The 22,962-nt window shown below is 45.3% G+C and overlaps 1 protein-coding gene across 1 annotated transcript; it reads left to right on the top strand.

Annotated features, from left to right (window-relative positions):
- The first annotated feature begins 15,743 nt into the window (after nt 1-15,743).
- LOC136154508 (uncharacterized protein CXorf49 homolog) lies at nt 15,744-20,570 on the top strand. The gene is made up of 3 exons (XM_065916769.1): nt 15,744-17,051; nt 18,387-18,463; nt 20,534-20,570. Exons 1-3 carry the CDS (start codon nt 15,744-15,746, stop codon nt 20,568-20,570), a joined length of 1,422 nt encoding a protein of 473 aa, XP_065772841.1.
- The last annotated feature ends 2,392 nt before the right edge of the window (nt 20,571-22,962 follow it).

Genomic DNA, 22,962 nt, shown 5'->3' with positions numbered 1-22,962 from the left:
GGAAGCAAATAGTTGCCAATGAAATGGACAACTTAGAAGTAATGGACCAATTATTCATTTCAGTTCAGTTCAGTCGCGCAGTCGTGTCTGACTGTTTGCAACCCCATGAATCACAGCACGCCAGGCCTCCCTGTCCATCACCAACTCCCAGAGTTGACTCAAACTCATGTCCATCGAGTCGGTGATGCCATCTCATTTTCTGTCGTCCCCTTCTCCTCCTGCCCCCAGTCCCTCCCAGCATCAGGGTCTTTTCCAGTAAGTCAACTCTTCGCATGAGGTGACCAAAGTACTGGAGCCTCAGCTTCAGCATCAGTCCTTCCATGAACACCCAGGACTGATCTCCTTTAGGATGGCCTGGTTGGATCTCCTTGCAGTCGAAGGGACTCTCAAGAGTCTCCTCCAACACTACAGTTCAAAAGCATCAATTTTTCGGCGCTCAGCTTTCTTCACAGTCCAACTCTCACATCCATACATGACCACTGGAAAAACCATAGCCTTGACTAGATGGACCTTTCTTGGCAAAGTGATGTCTCTGCTTTTCAATATGCTATCGAGGTTGGTCATAACTTTCCTTCCAAGGAGTACGTGTCTTTTAATTTCATGGCTGCAGTCACCATCTGCAGTGATATTGGAGCCCCCCAAAATAGTCTGTCACTGTTTCCACTGTTTCCCCATCTATCTCCCAAGAAGTGATGGGACCAGATGGCATGATCTTAGTTTTCTGAATGTTGAGCTTTAAGCCAACTTTCTCACTCTCCACTTTCACGTTCATCAAGACGCTTTTTAGTTGCTCTTCACTTTCTGCCATAACGGTGGTGTCATCTGCATATCTGAGGTTATTGATATTTCTCCCGGCAATCTTGATTCCAGCTTGTGCTTCTTCCAGCCCAGCATTTCACATGATGTACTCTGCCTATAAGTTAAATAAGCAGGGTTACAATATACAGCCTCGACGTACTCCTTTTTCTATTTAGAACCAGTCTGTTATTCCATGTCCAGTTCTAACTGTTGCTTCTTGATCTGCATATAGAGTGGTACAATTTTCCAAGTATGAACCAGAGAGAAATAGAAACTACAAGGAAAGACATCATATGTACTGAAATTGAAACTCTGATTTAAAATTTTCCATAAAACAGAAGGCCAGGACCAGATGACTTCAGAGGCAAATTCCGTCAGGCATTTGGTGAAGAGTCAACACCTATCCTTCAGAAACTATTCCAAAAACTTGCAGAGGAGAGAGCACTCCTCAAACTCATCCTATGAGGCCACCATCACCCTGGTACCACAAGCAGACAAATATACCACCAAAAAAGAAAGCTACAGGGCAATATCAATGATGAGCATAGGCACAAAATTCTCAACCAAACAATAGCAAACCAAATCCAGCAAGACATTAAAAGGACCACATAGCATGATCAAGTGGGATTCATCCAAGTGATGCAAGAATTTTTCAATATCCACAAATCCATAGATCTCAATAGATGCAGAGAAAGCTTTAGAAAAAAGTCCAACATTCATTTGTGATAATAACTCTCCAGAAAGTGGGCATAGAGGGGCCCTATCTGAACATTAAGGAGGCCACATTTCACAAACCTACCGATAACATCATACTCAATAGTAAAAAGAAGAAAGCATTTCTTCTAAGATCAGGAAGAAGAGAAGGATGGCCACTCTCACCACTTTTATTCAATATAGTTACGGAAGATCTAACCACAGCAATCATAGAGAAAGAAATAGAAGAATCCAAGTTGGAAAAGAAATAAAGCTGTCACTGCTTGCAGTTTGCATGATACTGTGCATAGAAAATCTTAAAGATGCTGCCAGAAAACTATTAGAGCTCATCGATGAATTCAGTAAAGCTGCAGGATACAAAATGAATGCACAGAAATCTCTTGCATTTTCATATGCTAACAATGAAATTTCAGAAAGAGAAATTAAATAAACAATCCCCCTTACCATCCCATCAAAAAGAATAAAATGCCAAGGAATAAACCTAAGGAGACCAAACAGCTCTACTCACAAATCTATAAGATGCATGCACCCCAATGTTGGTTACAGCACTATTTACAACTGCCAAGACACGGTAGCTACCTAAATATCCATCGACAGAGGAATGGATAAAGAATATGTGGTACACATATACAGCGGAATGGTACTTAACCATAAAAAGAATGAAATAATGCCACTTGGGGCAACATGGATGGACGTAGTGATTGCCATACTGAGTGCAGAAAGTCAGAAAGAGAAAGACAAATGTCCCTTACATGTGGAACCTAAAAAATTGTACAAATGAACTTATTAACAAAATGGAAACAGACTTTGAAAACATGATTACCAAAAGGGAAAGGCAGAGGTAGGAAAGGGATAAAGATCCTAATCTATAACATCCTAATGAGAGATGTTGTAGATGATGTAAACAGACGGAAAGAAATATTATATGCTTGTGAGGCCAAGCATTTACAACTAGCCTCTGCTTTACACTTCCTAAGGAAGGAGGCAAGTGGGCTTGAGTCCAGGTATTTACAGTCAGTCTCCAGCTTGCACTCTGAAATAGAACGAATAAGAGTAACTGGGTAAATAGTCAGGCTTTGTCTCCTGAGGACAATTTAGGACAACAACTCTGGCAGAGACAGAGGGGCTACTCTCTGTTTGAGTAAAAGATCAAGAGGTCACATATGTCCCGTTCTCAGGGCAGGAGAGACACTGCACATGGGAAGAAAGGCTCCTTGGGGGTCAAAAACAAAGGGGCCCCACCCCATAATGTGTGATGCCACGTCTCCCCCATAGGTCTCCGGGCTGGCATGCATCTGGGAATAGAGAGTCTCATGCATGTTGGGGAGGGTCCTAGGACAGGTCAGGTGTGAGAAAAGAAACAAAATAACTTGCCAAACATAAACAAAGACCCAAAAGGACTGTCCTATAAAAATGACTTAACTTCGTCTTACTGCACTTCTCCTCAGTAGGACAGATGCCCACACATTTTTCTCTTCAAGTGTGTATCATTGCCTTCTCTGTCTTAACTAAACAAACTGTTTCTCTATGTGCTCTCCTACTTGTTGTGCTGTGTCTCTAACAATAAACTCTGTACCTCTTTTTTTTTTTTTTTAACAGATTTTGCCTCCTTGAGAAATGCATTTTTCAAAGGGGCAAACTTAAACCACAGCTCACTGCTGCCTCTTTGACATCACTTGGTTTGGAAGAATCAATATTGGCAGAATGACTATACAACCCAATGCAACCTACTGATGCTATTGAATCCCTATCAAATTACCAATGGTATTTTTCACAGAACTAGATCAAAAATTCCCAAAGATTGTATGCAGACACAAAAGACCATGAATCACCACCGCAATCCTGAGCGAGAAAAATGGAGCTGGAGGAATCAGGTTCCTGGACTTCAAACGATACTACAAAGGTACAGTCATCAAAAGAGTATGGTACTGGCACAAAAACAGAAATGCTGATCAAACGAACAGGATAGAAAGCCCAGAAATAAACCCATGTGCCTATGGTCAATTAATCTCTGACAAAGGAGGCAAGAACATTCCAATGAGAAAAGACGGTCTCTGCAGTAAGTGGTGCTGGGAAAACAGCTGCACAGAAAAGAATGGAATTAGAACATTCTCTAACATCATACACAAAAATAAATTAAAAATGGATTAAAACCTAAATCTAACACAAGACACTATGAAACTCTTAGAGGAAAACACATGCAGAACACACTTTGACATAAATTACTGCAATATGATTTTGCATCCACCTCTTAGAGTAATGAAAATAAAAACGAAAATAAACAAGTGGGGCCTAATTAAAAGCTTTTGTACAGCAAAGGCGGCGGGGCGCAGGGCTGGGGGAGACTATAGACAAGATGAAAAGACAACCCTTAGGATGGGAGAACTCTTAGGACTTGCCCTGTTAACATCTTTCATATATAACATACACCAGTGTCAACTGTAGTTATCATGTTGTACGTTACAGCCCTCGTACTTATTTATCTAATAACTGGACGTGTGTCCGTTTGGCCCACCTTTGTCCAATTCCCCTCCCCCACACCTACCCTTTGGTAAGTGCAAAGCTTATCTCTTTTCCTCCGCATCCTTGTTTGTTTGCTTGCTTGTCTGTTTTGAAGCGTAATTGACCTACAACACTATGTTAGCTCTTGGTATACAACATCGTGAGTTATTATTTCTATCCATTTCAAAATGTTCAACACTGTAATTCCGGTTATGATATGCCACCAAACAAGGATAGGGCATGGTTATTGACTCTGTTCCCTACACTATGCCTGTCTCTTTTTCTATCTGATTGCTTTAATCTGCTGACCTCTTAAGGTTAAAGGCATATTAACCACCCCCCATTTTCACTCCTCTCCTCGTGTTTACTGTTTCTGACATCATAATGTTCATCTTTTTCTTCTGTGTATCCCTTAACTAAGGGGCTTCCCTGGTGGCTCAGTGGCCAAGAATTCACCTGCCAATGCAGGAGACATGGGTTCAACCCCTGGGTCGGGGAAGTCCCCTGGAGAAAGAAATGGCAACCAAATCCAATATACTTGCCTGGAGAATCCCATGCACAGAGGAGCCTGGCGGGCTACGTCCATGGGGTTTTCAAAGACTCGGACATGACTTAGCAACTAAACAATAGCAATGCTCCCTTAATTAGTCACTGCGGATACAGATGATTTTAGTACTTTTGTCTTTTAACCTTCCCATTAGCTTTGTAAGTGAGTGATGTGCTACCTTTCCTGCATATTTGCCTTTACCAGTGAGCTTTCTCCTCTCATCATTTTCATGTTTCTAGTTGCGTCTTTTCTTTTTTGCTGGGAGAAGTCCTCTTGACATTTCCTGTAAAGCTGGTTTGGTGATGCTGGACTCTTGTAGCTTTCTCCTGTCTGTCAAACTCTGGCCTCTCCTTCAAATCTGAGTGACAGTCTTCCCAGTAGTGTCTTCTTGGTTGTAGGCTTTTCTCTTTACCGTTTCACATATATCATGCCACTCCCTTCTGGCCTGCAGTGTTTCTGTTGAAAAATCCCTTGTTTGTTACGTGTTGCTTTTCCCTTGCTGATTTTAATACCCCTCTGTAGCTTTACTTTTTGCCATTCTGATTACAATGTGTTTTGGTGTGGTTTTCTTTCTGTGTAGGGCTCTCTGTGTTCCAGTACCTGGATACCCACGTCTTTTGCCAGGTTAGCAAAGTGTTCGGCTAGTGTGTCTCCACATATGCTCGCTGCCCCTTTCTCTCTTTCTCCTCCTGCTGGGACCCCTAGAATTCAAATGTTTCTATGCTTGACCTGGTCCCAGAGGTCTCTGAAACTGTCCTCATCTCTGTTATTCTTCCTTTTTTTCTGTTCAGCTTCAGTGATTTCCACTATTCTGTCTTCCAGCTTCATGATCCGTTCCTCTGTGTCTTCTCAACTACAATTGAAGTATATTTTCTATTTCACTTACTGTACTCTTCATCTCTGTTCGGTTCTCCTTTAGATTCTCTGTTCTTGGTTCTTTTTAAACTTTTTTTAATTTAAGATAATTGCTTTAAAATATTATGTTGGCTTCTGACATACACCAACATGATTCAGCCATAGGTATACATATATCCCCTCCCCGTTGAACCTCCTTCCCAGCTCCCACTCCACCCCACCCCATCCATCTAGGTGGACACAGAGCACGAGGTTTGAGTTCCCTGCATCATACAGCAAATTCCCAATGGCTACTGGTTTTTCATATGGTAATGTATGTGTTTCGATGCTACTCTCTCCATTTGTACCACCCACTCCTTCCCCCACTGCATTCACAAGTCTGTTCTCTATGTCTGTGTCTCCACTGCAGCCCTGCCAATAGGTTCATCAGTACCACCTTTCTAGGTTCCATATATATGTGTTAATATACGATAATTGTTTCTGTCTTTCTGAGTTACTTCACACTGCATAATAGGCTCTAGGTTCATCCACCTCAACAGAACGGACCCAAATGTGTTTCTTTTTATGACTGAGTGTTGTTCCACTGTATATATGTACCACAACTTTTTATCCATTCATCTGTCAATGGTCATCTGAGTTGCTTGCATTTCCTCGCTGTTATGAATAGTGCTGCACTGAACACTGGCATACATGTGTCCTTTTCCATTATGGAATCATCAGGGTACCTGCCCACTAGTGGGATTGTCGGCCCTTAGGGTTGTTTATTCCTAGTTTTTTCAAGGACTCTCCATACTGTTCTCCAGTGGCTGTATCATTTACATTCCCACCAACAGTGCAAGAGGGTTCGATTTTCTCCACAACTTTTCTAGCGTGCATTGTTTGTAGTTATCCTGATGATGGCCATTCTGACCGGTGTGAGGTGATACCTCGTCATAGTTTTGATTTACATTTTCTAATAATGAGTGTGGGGAGAAACAGCAGTAACCTCAGGTACCCAGACAACACCACCCTTATGGCACACAGTGAAGAGGAACTAAAGAGCCTCTTGATGAAGGTGAAAGAGAAGAGTGAAATAACTGGTTTAAAAATCAACATTCGAGAAATGAAGATCATGGCATCTGGTCCCATCACTTCATGGCAAATAGATGAGGAAAGAACGGAAACAGTGACAGACTTTATTTTCTTGGGCTCCAAACTCACTGTGAATGGTGACTGCAGCCACGAAAAGACACTTGCTCCTTGGAAGAAAAGCAAAGACAAACCTAGACAGCAGAGCATTTTAAAAAGCAGAGACATTACTTTGCCTACAAAAGTCCTTGTAATCAAAGCTATGGTTTCTCCAGCAGTCATGTAGGGACGTGAGAGCTGGACAAGAAAAAAGGCTGAGTGCTGAAGAATTGATGCCTTTGAAGTGTGGTGCTGGAGAAGACTCTTGAGAGTCCCTTAGACAGCAAGGAGATCAAACCTGTCAAGCCAAAGAAATCAACCCTGCACATTCACTGGAAGGACTCATGCTGAAGCTGAAGCTCCAATACTCTGGCCACCTGATGTGAAGAGCTGACTCATTGGAAAAGACCCTGATGCTGGGAAAGATTGGAGGCAGGAGGAGAAGGGGATGACAGAGGATCAGGTGTTTGGATGGCATCACTGACTCAATGAACATGAGTCTGAGCACCCTCTGTGAGACGGTGAAGGACAGGGAAGCCTGGCGTGCTGCAGTCCATGGGTGGCAAAGAGTGGGACACGACTGAGCTACTAAACAACAATAAATTCTATTCCATATAATCCTGCAAGCCTAAAACATTCTAGTCTCCCCACTATGAATCAACATCAAATGAATAAGCATAGCCTCCTGCTGACGTAGCTAGCGCTCGCTCCTACATTGCTGGCTAGGGGGTCCTAGGTGTCCCAAAGTTCGCCTTGTCTTGCTGGTGAGTGTGGCTGTTTCTGGGGGCAGCTGGCTGACATGCCAGGGTGTCTTGAGGCTGGTTTGTCCTGCCGTTGACTGGGTTTGGGGCCCAGGGTGTCCTGGGGCTAGTGCCAGCTCACTGGTTGGTGGAGCTCTGTTTCTGTTCCTGGCTCTCTAGCTGCAGGGCCCTGGGGGCCCCAGAGCTGGTCTCAGTTCACTGTTGGGTGGGGCCAGTTCCCCACATGGCTGCCTGTGGGATCCTAGATGTCCCAAAGGGGGCTTCCACACACTGCAGTGTGGGGACAGATTCCAGAGCTGCTGGCTGAGAGCTCCAAAGTGTCCCAGACCTGGTGTCGACTTGCTGGTACACTGTGCTGGGACTCAGTGGCTCTCGGGGCTGGGGTGGGCCTGCTGGTGGGTGACCTATTTCCTGTAGTGCAGGCTGCAGGGCTGGAGTTACTCCGCTTGCTGTTGTCTGCCTGCTGGTGTGTGGAGCTGGTTCTTGGGTTCTCTGGCTTCAGGGCTCTGGAGGGGTCCAGGAGTTGGTGTTTTGGGCCATTGGAGGCTGGGGCTGGCTCCAGGGCATCCTAGGGCTGGGGCCTAACCACTGATGGGTATAACTGGTCCTGGGGCTAGTGATGACCTGCTCTGGGCAGGAACTAGGTCCCAGGGTCTCTGACTGCAGGACCCTGGAGTCCTGGCTTAATGCCTTCTTCCTGGTGTATAGGGCCAGTGTGGTATGTCAGGGCCTCTGATTGACAGGTCCAACTCCAGGGACTCTTAAGACAGCAGGCTTGCTTGTGGGTGGGGCTGCACCTCTGCCTGGCTAGTAGCTTGTCCTGCCCCAGTATTATTGCCTACAGGCTGATGGGTAGGTCTGGGCACTGGTGCTAGTAAGTAGAGGGAGGATTCCAAACGGCAGTGGCTAGTGCCAGTGTCCACGTGGTGGAAGGAGCTCCACAGAATGGCTGCTTCCAGGGTCGATGCCCCCAGGGTGAGTCCAGCTGCCTCTTGCCTCTCTGGGAGGCTCTCCAAGATCATCAGCTGCCTCTGACCCAGGCTCCCTTCAAATTATTGCTTCAGCCCTAGGTCCTGGAGCATGTGAGATTTTGTATGCCCCCTTTAAGAGTGAAGTCTACTACCCATGGCTCTCTGGCTCTCCCAAAATTAAGTCCTGCCGGCTTCAAATCCATAAGCTCTGGGAGATCCTCTTCATGTGAATAAATACAATTTCATCAGGAAAAATATACAAAGTACTACTACACAGAATAGGCATGAATCTCACAAATTTAACATTGATTGAAAACCCAAGAAGGAACATAGATATATTTAACACTTCCATTCATATAACTGTAAGTAGCTGTTAGCACTAACTCACAACATTATATATATGTGTGTGTGTGGGTATATATATATATATATATATTTGTATGTATATACTATAAAATCTTTGACGAAAAGGGAAGAAAGGATGACACATATGTAAGAGTGTGCCTATTCTCCTTGAAGAAGGAACGGGGCTAACATAAGACAGGGCAACTCTAGGAGTGTTGGGGGTAGCCGACACTATCCTTCTGTGACTTGGGGATATACACTTCATGATCAATTATTAAACTCAACGCATATATTGTGACTTTTTCTCTGTCTATCTTACGTTTCAGTATAATTGGAGAAAAATATAATGCTTAAGGTAATAACATCCCAGTGTAAGCATATTTTAACTATGTTCTAAGCAGAAGTAGAATCAAGGTTACTTTCTTTGTTTATAACATCTCTAACTGAGCTTAGTAATCTTATTTCATCTACATTAATAGTTATAATTTTGAGAACTCATACCTTTTTTAATAATAAAGTGATGCTTACATAATGATAATATCAATCTCACTTTTAATAAATAGTTCATATTTGGGTAGTACATTATCATTCAGAATTTAATTGTGAACTTGTGCTGAAACTCACAGAAGTGATGTACTTGGATACAATTTCTCAGAGACTTCTCCCCTCCCTATCCACTTCCTCTCAGAGGGGGAGCACCAAGAACCTGAGAAAAAGAAATGAAGGCAAAAAACCCAGAGCGCTGTGTCTGCATTGTAATACACCGATTTGACGAGCTGAGGGCAGTATGGTTTAAGGCTGTTTGTTGGGAAGGGCCAGATGCCATGCCTTTGGAGTCCCTCCTGTTCTTTGTGATTAGTCTATGAAGCCCTGAGACTGAAGAGCTTATTTGTACCAATATGGTGGTGATGGTGCTGGTGCTGGTGGTTGGATGGGCGGCATCTCCCTTGCCCGTTTGGCACTTCTATCTTAACACCAGCCTTCACCCCTGCTCCCCGCAGCAGCAGCTCTTTTCTTCCTCTTTCTCCTCAGACAGAAACTGAGACCTTTGATGTGCTAGACTGGGTGAGCTCCCACCTTCCACTGGCACAGAAGCAGTAGGTGGGTGTGCACAACCCTTCAAGCCCTTCCTTAGTTCTTTGTAGGGGGCAAAGCTGCATTTTCCTTAAGTGTTAGCCGCCACCCCGCAGTGAGTGCCCCTGCTTTTGTCTCTAGTCTTGTGGCCCAAGTGAAGGCTCCACACTGGTTTGTGGCATTGATAGGGTCAACAGGAAGAATGTCATGTTCTTTTAAAATCTCATTGATTGATGAAATGAAACAAGAGTCATTTTCTGGGGCCACCCCTCTGCCTAAAGATAACATAACTTTTCCCATTATAAATACTGTTCCATCTTCTAACCTGGTTGTTTGGAATTCCAGCTATTATAATTCGCCTTCCTTTTTAAGGATGGACTTGAAACAGAAATTGAGGGAACATTTCTCTTGGGACTTTACCTTAAATGACTGAGTATGTAAAGGGTCTTCTCGTGCTTATCAGGGATTTTTCATCTCTTTAAACTACATGTGCTTTACTGCTAATTCTTTGACGCCATCAGAAGACTTTTTAAAAAAAAAAATTTTGTTTTGCCCATGATTCGAGGACCCAGATGACTCAACTGATTTTTCCCGCATGGTTCCTGCCCCAGAATCACAGATGTACAGAATATTAGAGCTAGATAATCTCATGTAGAAATCTAACAGGTCTACTCCTCAGGGGTGTACAAATGAGGAATCTGAGAGTAGAGGGACAGCCCCATGTCAAGGCCAGCAGACAGTTCAACTATACCTCTTCAGTCCCCACTTTGCTGTTTGGTAGGTTGAAAAGTTGTTACTCTTAGGTATGTGGTGATGAAACACTTGGTCAGACAGTTGTATGTGGTTCTTCAGAAAGTGAGTTCTGTGCCAAACAAAACTGTAGTTTAGGGCAGTTAGGTTATTTTTAAGTTCGTATGTGCATTTTACTCTTTCTACATAGAAAGTCTTATCATGCAAGAGAATACAGGAAGAGAGGCAGAGGCAGAGAGAGATGAAAGGAAGATAACCTCACCCACACAACTGTCCAATACTGCACTTGCACAGCCGTCTCAGATACTGGGCCCCACTTCCACAAGACTGGAAACGTTCCCAGATGAGCAAAAGCTGATGGAGTTCTTTACCACTAGACCTGCTCCACAAGATAGGCTAAAGGAAGTCCTCCAATTGATACAAAGGGAAGGTAAACAGCACTCTGAAGCCATGTCAAAATATAAGGTTCTCTGGTAAAGACAAATATATGGACCAAACACTATGAGAGTTTTGGTGAATAGAATTAAATAAGAAAGACATAAAAATAATTATAAACCTATATTAAAGGTTATACAATATATAAAGATGTATGTTATTAATACCATGAAAAGGGAGCAAGCTGGGAAAGAATTCAGTTTTTATATGTAACTGCAGCTGGTTTCAGCCATTTAAAATAGTGCATAACTTAAAGAGGTTTTATATAACTCCAAAGGTAACCACATGGAAAATATCTGTAGAATATATAAAAAAGGAAATAAGAAAGGGGATTTATACATATCACTACAAAAAAGAAAATCAACGAAATTGGAGGGAAAGCAATAAGAGATGAAAGAGGGACAAGAAAGCTACAAGACATATGGAAAATAATTAACAAACTGGTAGTAAAGTCCATCCTATCAATAATTACCTTAAATGTCAATGGATTAAACTTCCCAAGATACATAGATTTGCTGAATGATTAGGGAAAAAACAGAATCCATATACACTGTCTACAGGAGATTCGCTTTAGGTCTAAGAACACATAGAGGCTGAAAATTAAAGAATGGAAATAGATTTTCCATGCAAAATGAGAGCAGGAATGGCTATACTAATATCAGGTAAGATGGATTTTAAATAAAAAATGGTAATAAGTGACAAAGGACATTATATAATGCTAAAAAGGTCAATTCATCAACATAATATAACAATTACACAAATTTAGGCACCAAACCTCAGAGCTCTTAACTTTAGAAAGCAAATGTTGACATATTTGAAGGGAGAAATAGATTGCCACACAATAACAGTAAGACACTTTGATATCCCACTTTCAATAATGGATAAAAACAACCAAACAGTAGATCGACAAGCAAATAGAGAACCTACTAGGCTACAGACCAATTGAACTTAACAACATATGCAGAACAATCCATCCAACAACAGTGAAATACACATCCCCCTATATAAATGGAACATTCTCCAGCATAAACTACATGTTAAACCACAGAACAAGCCTTAGCAACTTCAAGAAAACTGAAGCTACACACAGTATCTTTTCTGATCACAGTAAATGAAACCAGAAAGCAACAGCACAAGGAAGATGGGAAAATCCACAAATGTACCAAAGTTTAACAACATATACTTGAGCAATCAATGGGTCAGAAAAGAAGGCACAGGGGAAATTAGAAAACATCTTGAGACAGAAGAAATGAAAACACAACATGACAAAATTTACGGGGTACAACGAAAGCAATGCTGGGAGTTTATAACTATAAATGTGTACATTAAAAAGGAAGAAAGATCACAAATCAACTATATAATTTTACAACTCAAAGAGCTAGAAAAAGAACAAATGAAAAACAAAGCCAGCAGAGGAAGGAAATAATAAAGATTAAAGCAGAGATAAAAAATAAAGAACAGAAAAGACAACAGAAAAAAATCAACATAACTGTATTTGGTTTTTTAAAAGATCAAGAAAACTGACAAATACTTAGATAGATTAAGAGAAAAAGATGAAAATAACTAAAATCAGAAATAAAAGATGGGATATTAAACCAATGTCCCAGAAACAAACAGGATTATAAGAGAACATTATGAACCATTGTTTGGGAAGTAACTGGACAACCTAGAAGAAGTGAATCAATTCCTAGAAACACACAATCTACCAGAACTGAATCAAGGAGAAATAGAAAACCTGATAGACCAATAATGAGATTGAAACAGTAATCACTAACTCCCCCACAAAAAAACAGGAACAGATAGTTTCAATGGAGAATTCCATCAAACATTTAAGGAATTAATACCAATCTTTCTCAAATGGTTCCAAAAAAGTTGAAGGAAAGGTAACACTATCAAACTCATTTTTCCCTGATATCAAAGGCACCAAAAGAAAAGAATATTACAGGCCAGTTTCCCAGATGAATGCAGACGCAAAAATCTTCAACAAAATACTAGCAAAACGAACTCAACAGCACGTTAGAAGGACTATGTGCCACAGTCAAATGGGATTTATCCCTTGGATGCAAGGATAGTTTAACATACAAAAATTAATCAATGCAATAAAACACATTAACATGAATGAAGGACAAAAATCACATCATCATCTCTATAGAGGCATAAAAATTCAGCCCTCTTTCATGATAAAAACACTCAAAGAACTAGGAGTAGAAAGAAATTACCTCAACATAATAAAAGCCATATAAGTAAAGTCCACAATGAACATCATACTCAGTGGTGCAAAACTGAAAGTTCTTCTTCTAAGGTAAGGAACAAGACAAGGAAGCCTACTCTCACCACTACTATTCAACATACTGGAAGTCATAGCCAGAGCACTTAAGAAAGAAGAAGAAATTAAAGGCATCCAAATCAGAAAGAAGTAAAATTATCTCCATTTGCATATAGCATGATTTTGTACATGGAACACCCAAAAGATTACACACACGCGCAAAGTTCCAGGACACAAAGTCAAGAAACAAAATTCAGTTTTATCACTAAACACTAACAAAGAACAATTTGAAAAGGAAATTAAGAGAACAATTCCACTGACATTAACATTAAAAAGAATGAAATACTGAGGAATGAACTCAAGCGAGGAGTCAAAAGACTTGTACACTACAAACTACAAATCATTGCTGAAAGAAATACAAATAAATGGAAACACAAATAAATGGAAAGACATCTGTCTACACAGACTGGAATACTAAATATTGTTATGAGGTACACACTATCTGAGATGGTTAATTTTATGTGTCATCTTGACTGGTCCAGAGTGCCTAGATATTTAGTCAAACATTATTCTGGGTGCTTCTGTAGGGTGCTTTTCCATGAGATTAACATCTAAATCGGTAAACTGGATAAAACAAATCCCCCTCCCTGCTGATAATGTGGGTGGGCTTTACCTAATCAGTTGATAGTCTCAATAAAGCAAAAAAGGCAAACTTTCCTCATGTAAGAGAATTCCTCCTGTGTGAAAGCCTTAGGACTGGGACATCAGCTACTTTTACTGACTTTAGACTCAAAATGAAATATCAGCTCTATTGGTTTGGTTCTTAGGCCTTCTAACCTGGACTAGAGCTAAACCACTGGCTCTTCTGGGTCTCCAGCTAGCCAAGTCACCCTCTAGATCTTGGGACTTACCAGCCTGTATAATTGAATGAGTCAATTCTTTTCCACACACAAACACACACACACTCCATTGGACCTGTTCTTCTAACACACTACTCAGACTGATCTACACACTGCAAACCCTATCAAAATCCCAGTGGCATATTTTACAGAAAAAGAAAACTTCATCCTAAAATCTAAATAGAATCTAAAGAGATCTTTAATAGGCAAAGCAATTTGGAAAAAGAAAAAAGTAGAGAACTCACACTTTCTGATTTCAAAATATTACAAAGCTACAGTAATCAAAACTGTGTGGCACTGCCATTTAACAAATAGACCAATGGCGTAAAATAGAGATTTTAGAAATACACCCTCACTTATAGAGGGTGTGCCAGGTAGCAGACTTGCTGGAAGAGAATAAAAGGGGCCTTTTTTTTTTAAGTTTTAAGATCTTTGGATCAAAGCAAGGGCTCTGGAGTGAGATTGCTTGGTTTTAATGCTACCACTGATCCACACAGGCCAAATGACCTTGGTTCAGTGACTGAACCTCTCAGTACCTGTTTCCTCCCCCGTAAGAGGCTGGTAATCCCTGGTACTATAGTCCTAGGAGTGTCACAAGGAAGCATTACCACTTATGTATGGCACTTAGAAGAGTGCCAGGCACTGGGTCCTGCTGTATAAGTTGATTTTAAGAGATTCTGCCAAATTACCTCCCAAATAGATTTCTTGCACCTACCCCACAGAGGTTTGCTCCTAACTTCTCCCACTCTCAGAATGGTTAAGCTCTTGGAAGGTTGTCTTCCTAGTGTGTGAAACCTGATTAGTTCTTTTAGTTTACATCTCAAGAATCAGCAGTGGTGAGCCCCTTTGCAAGTGTAAATGGACACTGAGATTCTCTCTTCTTTCAATTGCCTCAGATTGGAAAAAGAGCTGAGGGAGCAAGGTCAACCCCTGTCTGTCCCTCAAATCTGACTGCCAAGAACGTTTGATGGAGCAGTTGAGGCAGAGATGTTACAGAACAAAACTACGATCCCTTTGTCCTCTGGCCACTTAGGGAGAAGCACGCCGACCACTCATCACTGAGTGCGGGATTCCTCTGCCCATTCTCCCATTGGGTCATAAGACTTGTGGTGGAAGGGAGGCTGGCAAGGGCTTTCAGCACGTGCTAGGCGTCCAGCGCCTCCATCCTGTCGTTTCATCCTCACCTCCCAGAGACCAGCGCCCTCAGTACCGTCATGCCTCCCGCTCCACCCATTTTGTACACAGTCAGGGCTCAGGGATGTGACTCTAAGCGTAAAGGGGAGGTGGGACAGGAGGAGGTGGGAAGAGAGGCTTGACAGAGGTATACTCGCAGGATCACCTTCACCCACCAACTCCAAACTGCCGGGATGGCCCTTGGGCTGGGCAGCAAACCAGCGGAGGCCCTCGACCCCATTGGTTACACCTCGCAGGGACGGCCAAACAAGGCGCGTGCTGGTTGGCAGGAAGCGGACCAATGAGGAGGCGGCAGGGCTGGCGCGCTGAAAGCCTCGCGTTATTTGCAGCCATCTCCTGCGTGTGGTGCGGCTGGTGCTTGACTGCGTACTCCAGACACCGCCCGCTGTACCTGCCCGAACCGCCGCCACCGCGACCCAGATAAATCATCACCGCCCCAGGTCTGGCAGCAATCCATCTCACGACATGAGCTCCCCAGATGATGAGGTGTCTGTTTCGGGAGCGGGTTTCGGCTCAGACTGCGGGGAGCGGACCAGCGGCCTTGAGGCCAGCTTCACAGACCCTCGGGGACCCGGCCCCGGCCCCGGCCACAGCCCTGGCCCTGAGCCGGGGGCAACTGGAAGCAGCGAGGGTGAGGGCAGGGGTGGCTTCCCAGACCCTGAGGGCTTTGAGTCAGAGCGGGAACTGCTGGAAGCAGGAGGGCCGGTGCTGTGGGCCCGCGAAGGCCGGTCTGGCTTCCCGGCCGACGACCAGGGCGATGCCCTGCAGCTGGCTGACGGGTCAGTGGCGGCCATCCTGCAGCAGATGGCCTACCTGAACGTGCTGGGCATCAGCAGATACCTGTCCCAGGAGAGCTACGTGGTCGGCGAGGTGTCTGACTTGTGGGACCTCGAGGAACATCCTTGCCATCGAGGCGGTGCCGCCCATAAGTGTGGGGAAGCGGCACAGGCTGAGGCTGGCCCTAACGGGGTCGGCGGGCCCAAGGCGGGCCGGGCCTGGGGGAACCCTAAAAGAGGCACAAAGAGTAGGTTGAACGTGGCTGTGGATCACCAGTGGCCTCCCTCAGAAAATGCAGCCGGGCTGCTGTCTGACCCCGAGTCCTCTGAGGAGTTTAGTGAGATAGAGTTGATGAGGGTGAGCATTTCTCCCAAAGACGGAGGCTGGGCCAAGCTCAAGAGCCCCGAGGATCCTGGGAACACACCCAGACGCTCGAATGTCCAAGGCAGGGAGAATCTCCTTAACGTGCCAGGCACTTGCCTGTCCTCGGCTCCGCAAGGATTAATTTCAGTTGTGGAAAAGCAGGGCAGGCAGGGCGGTGCAGAGCAGGAGGACATCTCTACCCCTAAGAAAGTGCAGAGCGTGCTCTGGGGGAAGGGGAACAGCCTGTCCAGCTACCCGGGAGTGGCAGTAGTATCAGCTACTGCAGCTGCCGCTACAGGCAGTGGGCCGTGGCCCACTCCTAGGAGGAAGGGGGTCCAGGAGAAGAAATCCCTTGGGGGCATCTCCAAACCTGCCGTGGAGAGAACCTTCCGTTCCTGGGGGCAGGGAGTCTCGGCCACTCCCCTGGAACCGGCCACCTTCCCCCCAATCTCCGGCATCCCGCTGCTCGGGAGGTCCAAGAAGGATGCCTTGGTCCCTTCGGGAGTCAAAGAGTTCAAGCACACCGGTGCTGGGAAGAAATCCGTGGCTAAGCGAGCCCAGGAGTTGGTGGCAGCAATGGCGGTGTCGGGAGAAGACAACGACCCAAATAGAGACCCATTCCCAAAGGGCCAAGTGAGTAGGCCAGACCCCTCCTCTCTCCCCACTCTTCCCCCTCCCACCCTCCCCATGGCACAGGTCTTCACCCCTTGTCCCTCTCTCCATTCCTCAGGGGTCGTCATTGGGTGGCCCTCGGTCACTGGGTCATTAGGATGACAGATTGGGATCCTTTTACTAGGGACAAACGTTAAGGTAGCACTTTGGGTGTGCTGGGCTCGGTTCTCCACCCTTGGCCTGTTTCCAGCCTCCTCCACGAGGCTGGGGCTGGAGTGGAAGGGAGAGCTGATAGCTGAATTGATTTGAGGGGACCCCTTAAAAGCTTCACAGAGCTTCGGTGTTTAGACGCATCACTTTCCTGCTTCCTACTTCCTAGCTCTTCCCCAAACCTTCCTTGCAGGGTGCCCAGGTTTCTCAGTGCCAAACTGTTGACCCCAGCTCAGCTCTGCCTACTGGCCTGGGGCTGACTGAGAGAGAATTTGCTAAAGTGATCAGCCTTTCAATTCTCTTTCCAATTCCCTGCCTCAGCTCCGTCTTGAATCACTCGAGCTCTCACACACACTGACACAGACATATAAATGCACTGGTACACACACGCTCGTGTGCACACACACACACCCTTACTCAAGATTAGTGAGAAATTTTTGTTTTTAGCTGACCACTGACAGGCCAGGGCCATCTTGTCCATGGATGCATCATGGAGAACACAGCAGCGCCAACCTCAACATCAGAGGGGCACGGGATTCAGGAAACTCAGAGCCTGTGGCCAGTAACAAGGGAGGAGTCATGCCCAGAGGGCCTGGCCCCTCAGGTGAGTGTCCTGGGTTTTGATATGTGGGGAGGAGGCCAGGCGTGAGGGCAGAAACCTCTGTCTCTGACTCTCTCTCTCTCTTCTGGGGGCTCAGCCTTGCTCTCAGGCCGCTTCTCCCATGGGAAACAGGGTGTCAACAGGGCTGGACCTGGCCCCCTCACCTTCTGTGTGGGATTTGGTTGGCAGGGGTGATCGGTTGCAGTGCCCCAACAGCTAGTCTGGGCGTAGACCTGCAGGCTAATAGCCTTTTCCGTGAAGTGCTGTTTGCTCACATAGCTCTCCCAGGTTCTGGCTGTGGCTGCCGCTCTGGGAGGCTCGAACCCAGAACCAGAGTCATTGCCGACCATCGTGGTGAAATGGCTGCCCCTAAGGAATAGGAGGGGCAGTCCCAGAGAGAAGATTTGGACTGCCTGCCGGGCACAGCAAGGGAGGCTTGATGCTAGCAGAGGGTGGTATGCCCTCACCTCACGTTAGACCCGACCTGGCCCTTTCCACCTCACTGGGAACCTGGGAAGCTGGATTGTGTGTCCTTTCCCTCTCAGGTGACCAGGAACCAACTGACCATCCCCCAAGACCGAAAAGACAGCAGCAGCTACCCGGAAGGCAGGAGTGTCCTCGGGTAATACTTCTTCTGGCTCCTGGAAATGCACACCCAAACCCCATGGTGGGATCTGGGTCCAAGTTCAAGTGACATGTGTGGGCCCGCCCCACCCCCATCCCGAACCCCAGGGAGGGAGCCCACCTCCTTTCCCCGGAGGAAAGTTTTTCCCTTGCCAGTCTAGACACCTGGCTTTGGGATGGAGGGCCCGGGGGAGAGGAGAGGAGGAGGAGAGGGGAGGCGGGTGTATACTAACCATTTCTCTTCCTCCTGTGTCTGCTTGCCTAGTGTCTGGTGCTACAGAGAGAAATAGACGACCTTAAGGAGCAACTTGGTATGAGGAACCAGGGACAGAGAGCAGCAGGTTCTTAGTGCAGAAGCAGGGTGGGCCCTGAGAAAAGCTCAGGTTAGTTGCTGAGCTGGAAGTCAGGAGAGGCGTCTGGTGCCAATCTGGGGCAGAGTGCACCCTGACAGCTAGAGATGGATGGTCCAGTCCTTGGAGCTTTCCTATCCTCCCTGCCCTAGCCAGCTGACCAGCCTACACTCCTGCAGCCTGGATGTCTCTCTGCCCTTGGGTGGAAAGGGGCCTGTCAGGCTCTATGACAAGTATGGTTGGTAAGTCTGTGTTCTTACAGGGTCTCCGTCAAATACTGTTCCATCAGCCCCATGACATAGATTTTCCTGCAAATGCTATTTCCCGGAGTGTCCCAGCTCAGTCTGCCAGACTACTTGTTAGGGCACCCAAGACAGGGTCTGAAATCTGTGTTCAATTTCCCCCCCACCCTGAAGTTTGAGGAGGACTTCCTTCTCTTAGCGAAGACCCCAGGGCTGTGTCAGCCTGTGACTCAGAGGGACACATTTGTATTTGAGTGAAGTGAGGGTAGGTTCTGCCTGACTCCCTTCCTGAAACACCATGGTTTTATTTCACAAAAGAGGGTTTGATGGTGGGTAGCACATTCAAAGCTTGTGCCTGGGCATCTCTCTGTGTGAATAAAAATCATCAGGGATAATACCCCTTGAGGCAGAAAGATGTGATTCAGGCAGTAATGGAAGTAAGAGACTGGTCCAAATCCGGTAAGGCATTGAGTGAGCCAAAGCAAGGGTCGGATCTGCTTTATTCAAGGGATGTTGTCACATTACCAAAACATAGAAGGAGAGGATGCAGTTCACCAAACCTCAGGACAGGACATCTCAAAATGTTGGAGTCACTGGAGGAGGCACTGGATCCTAACTTGCAATTCTGTGATGTCTGCCAACTGCTGAGGGTGTGGATGGGTAAAAATGGGAAGGGTACATGGGATATGGCTGCCCATCTTAGAAACAGGAGAACCCCCCCAACCTGGGTTACTTGTGGGGAGTTAGGGGTGACTGTACCTGAGCAATGGGGAGCACTTGGGTCCATCCTTCCCCTATGCTCTCATGGTGACTTCCTTCCAGGGCTCATGGCATGAGATCAGGTGGACAGACCAGGAGGGTTGGGACCCGCAGAGACCTCAGGGTCGGAAAAGAACATGTGTGGGACTTACTCCTTCCACTCAAACCCCTCCCTGGAGCAGGTGGGCTTGATCAGTTAATTTGCAGCTGATCCAGTGGTTATTGCCTGGTGGGGTAGCCCATCTCGCTGTTGTCCGAGTGAGTAAATTTGGCAGAGACCATCCAGCTGAGAGGTCTCTGCCCACCGAGACATGTAGGTAAGTTGTGCCCGGGGAGAAGTCCAGCACCAGCATCAGCACCACCCTTGGGCAGAGAGGGGCCTGGGACTTTGGTCACCAGGGTGAGGAAGTAGAGCAGCTCAGCGAAGTGGAGGTGTGATGTTGTGAACACAACCCCTTGTTCACTTTCTACCAGGCTCCCTTCCCTCCTCTGAACACACAGTTCAGACCAACTACCTCACTATAATGTTGCTGGAAACATAGACATCACAGGCCTTGGCTCAGCCCCAAGCCTTCCACTTCCAGTGGGACATCCGTGGCAGGGCCTGAGGCATAGGTTAAAGAAGTTCATCTGGGCCCCAGGGGGTAGGAGTAATGAAGAAACCCGGCCTCTTTCAGGGCACCCCTGTTGCCTTTCCCCCTCATGCCCCTTCTTCAGCCTGGGCGACAGTGATAGAGGCTTTGGAGAGCCCTAGGCCCCAACCTACCTGATTCTACTACCTGTCCAACACCTGGGAAGATGCTCCCTCCCCATCATACCCCCACCCCACCAGCACCAGCCCCAGGTCTACCTCTCTCTCTGGACTCTTGAGGGAGATTGGCACAAACAAAAAAGGTAGAGTAGGTGAGTCCTGAAGAGGGAACCTCGGGTGGTGAGCACAGTAATTTTGCCACAAAATGTCCAAGTCCTAATCCCTGCAGTTGGCTTTTATTTTCCTTTGTGTGGTAACAGTGGGTTATGCTTGCAGATGGAATAAAGGCTGCTACTCAGCTGACTTAATGTGGGGTAACTCACCTGCATTGGCCAGATCTGATCAGGCACACTGGGGCTGCCAGATTTTTGTGCTTGTGCAATATTGAAGGCCTGGTAAGTACTGCTCAGATGCAGATGAAGAACAGACCTGTAGTTTTGAACCCCTCTTTTGTTCCAAGCCAATCACTTCTTCCTCCCTAGTCCTCTTGAGGTATCTGCCAGCCTGACTTTTACAATGATGATTCACTTTTTAAAAAGGATTTACTATTGCTTTTTCATAAAATAGCCCTTCCAATCATAAAAGGTTAATTACATTGAATTAAATATGAATTTAGCAGACTATACATATACACGTTGTGGAGAGTGTAAGCCCTCAGTATCACAAATAATTATGAACCAATCAACCCATGTAACTATACTCAGGTGACATAAATGTACATTGCACATCCAGAAGTCACCTATATGTTCTTTTCTCTGAGGAATCCAAATGGATAAATCTCCATACTGCCCGATTCCATTTACTTCACAGTCTTGAGGAGGCCAAACTATAGACACAAGAAAACAGACTGGGAATTGCCAGGTTCTTGGGCTTGAGATGAGGGGTTAAACTACCAAAGAGCATGAAACAATTTTGTAGCTGATGAAAATATTTTTTATGTTGATTGTAGTGGTGGTTCCATAATAGCATGTTTGCAGGCACTTAGATTTTGTGTGTAAATTAATTACAATAAACACATATTATTTAATAAATTGTAGGAAGTACATTTTGAGATGGCAATCAGAGAAGAAAAAGAAACAAAGGGATACAGAACAGACTTTTGAACTCTGTGGGAGAAGGTGAGGGTGGGATGTTTTCAAAGAACTGCATGTATATTAATCTGTGGTGAAACAGACCACCAGCCCAGGTGGGATGCATGAGTCAAGTGCTCGATCGTGGTGGGCTGGGAAGACCCAGAGGAATCAGGTGGAGAGGGATGTGGGATGGGGGACCGGGATGGGGAATACGTGTAACTCTATGGCTGATTCATATCAATGTATGACAAAACCCACTGAAAAAGAAAAAAAAAAAAAAAGAAACAAAGGGAATCCAAAATGGAAAAGGAAAATTAAAACTGTCACTGTTTGCAGAAGACATGTTACTATACACTGGAAATCCTAAGGATGCCACCTGAAATCTACCAGAATTCATAAGTCAATTCAGTAAAGTTGCAGAGTACAAAAGCATTATATAGAAATCTGTTACATTTCTATCCTGCTCATGGGGTCCAATTTCAAAGAAGTGTAATGCCAAAGAACGTTCAAGTTACAATACAATTGTGCTCTTTTCATATTCTAGTAAGTGAAAGTGAAAGTATTAGTTGCTCAGTCGTGTGTGACTCTTGGCAAACCCATGGAATGTAACCCACCAGGCTCTTCTGTTTATGGGTTTCTCCAGGCAAGAATACTGAAGCGAGAAGCCATTCCCCTTCTCCAGGGGATCTTCCTGACCCAGGGACCAGAACTCATGTTTCCTGCATTGCAGTCAGATTCTCTATCATCTGAGATGGGAGTACCAGACCAATTTGCCTGTCTCCTGAGAAACCTGTATGCGGGTCAAGAAGCAACAGTTAGAACCAAACATGGAACAATGGACTGGTTCAAAATTGGGAAAGGAGTACATCAAGGCTGTATTTTGTCACCCTGATTAAATAATCAGAATATATCATGCGAAATGCTGGGCTGGATGAATCACAGGCCGAAATCAAGATTGCCAGGAGAAATAGCAATAACCTCAGATAGGCAGGGGATACCACTCTAGTGGCAGAAAATGGAGAGAAACTAAAGAGCCTCTTGATGAAGGTGAAAGAGGAGAGTGGAAAAGCTGGCTGAAAACTCAACATTCAAAAAACGAAGATCAAGGCATCCGGTCCCATCACTTCCTGGCAAATAGATGGGGAAACAGTGGAAACAGTGACAGACTTTATTTTGGGGGGCCCCCAAATCACTGCAGATGGTGACTGCAGCCATGAAATTAAAAGACGTTTGCTCCTTGGAAGAAAAGCTATGACCAACCTAGACAGCATATTAAAAAGCAGAGACATTACTTTGCCGACAAATGTCTGTCTAGTTAAAGG

Source organism: Muntiacus reevesi, chromosome X (genome assembly GCF_963930625.1).
Source record: "Muntiacus reevesi chromosome X, mMunRee1.1, whole genome shotgun sequence".
In the NCBI taxonomy this organism is placed as follows: Eukaryota; Metazoa; Chordata; class Mammalia; order Artiodactyla; family Cervidae; genus Muntiacus; species Muntiacus reevesi.
Note: the sequence above shows the minus strand (reverse complement) of the source record. Positions and strands in the feature narration are given on the sequence as shown.

Bases quoted from the DNA above. Each gene is read 5' to 3' on its own strand.
- LOC136154508 (XM_065916769.1), top strand. From the start codon at position 15,744: ATGAGCTCCCCAGATGATGAGGTGTCTGTTTCGGGAGCGGGTTTCGGC. The intron at 17,052-18,386 runs GTGAGTAGGCCA...TTTCCCTCTCAG, and splicing joins ACCCATTCCCAAAGGGCCAA to GTGACCAGGAACCAACTGAC. The intron at 18,464-20,533 runs GTAATACTTCTT...CCCCTTCTTCAG, and splicing joins GAAGGCAGGAGTGTCCTCGG to CCTGGGCGACAGTGATAGAG.